Source organism: Pseudomyrmex gracilis, unplaced genomic scaffold, assembly GCF_002006095.1.
Source record: "Pseudomyrmex gracilis isolate BER0280 unplaced genomic scaffold, ASM200609v1 scaffold_278, whole genome shotgun sequence".
In the NCBI taxonomy this organism is placed as follows: domain Eukaryota; kingdom Metazoa; phylum Arthropoda; class Insecta; order Hymenoptera; family Formicidae; genus Pseudomyrmex; species Pseudomyrmex gracilis.
The window spans coordinates 12-2,053 of record NW_018020862.1 but is presented as its reverse complement, the minus strand read 5'-3'; the positions used below and the strand labels follow the sequence as shown (position 1 = coordinate 2,053).

At 34.7% G+C, this 2,042-nt stretch overlaps 1 protein-coding gene across 1 annotated transcript in view; it reads right to left on the bottom strand.

The window, feature by feature from the left end:
* The window catches only part of LOC109859685 (T-complex protein 1 subunit delta-like), a 2,771-nt gene extending 1,114 nt beyond the window's left edge, over window positions 1–1,657 (bottom strand). Inside the window, exons 1-6 of the mRNA XM_020438162.1 lie at window positions 1,397–1,657; window positions 951–1,003; window positions 783–872; window positions 459–710; window positions 263–358; window positions 18–179 (exon numbers count right to left, since the gene is read on the bottom strand). Of these exons, the coding sequence (XP_020293751.1) occupies window positions 18–179; window positions 263–358; window positions 459–710; window positions 783–872; window positions 951–1,003; window positions 1,397–1,514 (771 nt within the window). The 5' untranslated portion in view covers window positions 1,515–1,657. The remainder of the gene's footprint in view (window positions 1–17; window positions 180–262; window positions 359–458; window positions 711–782; window positions 873–950; window positions 1,004–1,396) is intronic.
* Between the last annotated feature and the right edge of the window lie 385 nt (window positions 1,658–2,042).

Genomic DNA, 2,042 nt, shown 5'->3' with positions numbered 1-2,042 from the left:
TNTATAGCAATATTTACGTCAGTTTTTGGNGGCGAAATACAGAATTGAATCAATCCAATTTTGGCCTTTTCAATGCGTTTNGGACCATTGACATTGCAAGATTTTTCTGTAAATATTAATCCATCCACTAACTCAGTATCTTCAACAGTACCTCCCAACTTCTTTATCACTTTGATGTCCTGCAAAGGTAATATATATGATAATAATTAATATTTTCATATCATAATAAAAAAAGATACATGTACAGAAAATTTGTCCTCACTTTTAAGTCAACCGATGCTTCTTTTCCTTCTTCTGCAACCTTTAATACAGCATCCACCGCAATTGGTGCAAGAAGACTAGATTGTTGATGTACCACCTAAAAAAACAATAACAATAATAAGCATTTATCAAACATGTAATAATAAACTGTTTTTATACAGAGAGAAACTTCAAGGAAAAACAAATATCACATATACCTTAGAATTCAGAGATGTTGCTGCAACTTTTGTCAAAGATTCTTTGTCCGTTAGATCAACAGATATGGACATATCCGTCAAAATTGACACTGCTTTAGATGCTGCTTTCTGAAAAGCATCACCGATAGAAGTGGGATGAATACCCTTTTGTAATAAACGATTTGCTGCCTCTAAGAGTGAACCACATATTACAACAACACTTGTAGTACCATCACCAGCTTCTATATCCTGAGCTTTAGATAATTCAACCAGCTAAAACACAAAATATTTTATTACAATGTACAAAATTTTATAAAATTTTAAAGCAATTTAATTTGTCTTTACCATCTTTGCAGCAGGATGCACTACATTCATCTCTTTTAGAATTGTAGCTCCATCATTTGTGATAGTAACTTCCCCATTACTAGCTTGAATCTGTTACAAACATATACACTAATTAACATTATTATATAACTCCTTTAATACATATTTATTGCTGAATATAAAATATACCATTTTGTCCATTCCTCTGGGACCTAAACTTGTACGGATAGCATCATTAACAGCTGTAAGAAAATAATAATAACTATTAATAAATACTATACAACAATCGTATAAGGATTGTCTAATGCTTCTACAGATGATATTCATAGTCACTTCTCTAAATGATCCAATTGTGAGTGCCGGCCTATAAATCAATTTTATTGAAAGAAAACTTGACAAAAAAACATTTTTTTATAGGTTAGGTAGATATATATATATTATAGATAGATTTATTGGTTAACATACTTTTGATTACAATATTACAATAAAATTTGTGACAGAATACAATTGACATGCACGTAAAGAAGATAATCGACATTGTAGGCATTGCCATATAAGGTTAGGTTCGCGTTCTCTAATGTCCGACAATCGAACGAAACGTGAAAATTCTATAAAGTCGCGAATGGATTGATTACCTTTTGCAGCGCAGATATTGCTGCTGCGAATGTCTGCAGGTTTGCTCTTGTCCTTGAAGGCCTGAAATCCACGATCATTGCCTCTTTCCCCAATTTTCTTCATTAGAGTTTTTGTCATATTTGGTTATCACGTGTAAGATTCCAAGTTTGACTCACTCAGGCTCACAGAGAAATGACGTTTTGCTGCTTCCAGTGCCAACAAGCGCCGTACGAACTAATTAATAGCAGCAGAGAAAAGCCTGAGAGCGACCAGATCCATAAGAGAATGATTAATCACTTTTCCGCCCCGTAAACTAGCGCATGTCCACGGGTGGTAGACATTGGAACTACGCAGCCAGTCCACGAACGACATGTCGGTACGCTATGTCCATAGCGTGCGGTTCTATTCCGTGCTATGTGCACGAGTTTAAATGGTCACTTTCTTTAAGTGTGCGAGTATATTCGAGAGCGTGAATTTGATTTATTTCAAGAATTAAAATAGCCGATTTGTGAACTCAGGAAGGAAAACAGGAAGAAATGGAAAATATACAAATTTGCAACTTCCCACACAACATACACGTAATTGTCAACAAAGGAATATTTTTAAGCGAGCAGCATCAGAATTCGTAGAGTGTACTCAGGTACCATCTCCTTTATCATCATTTGC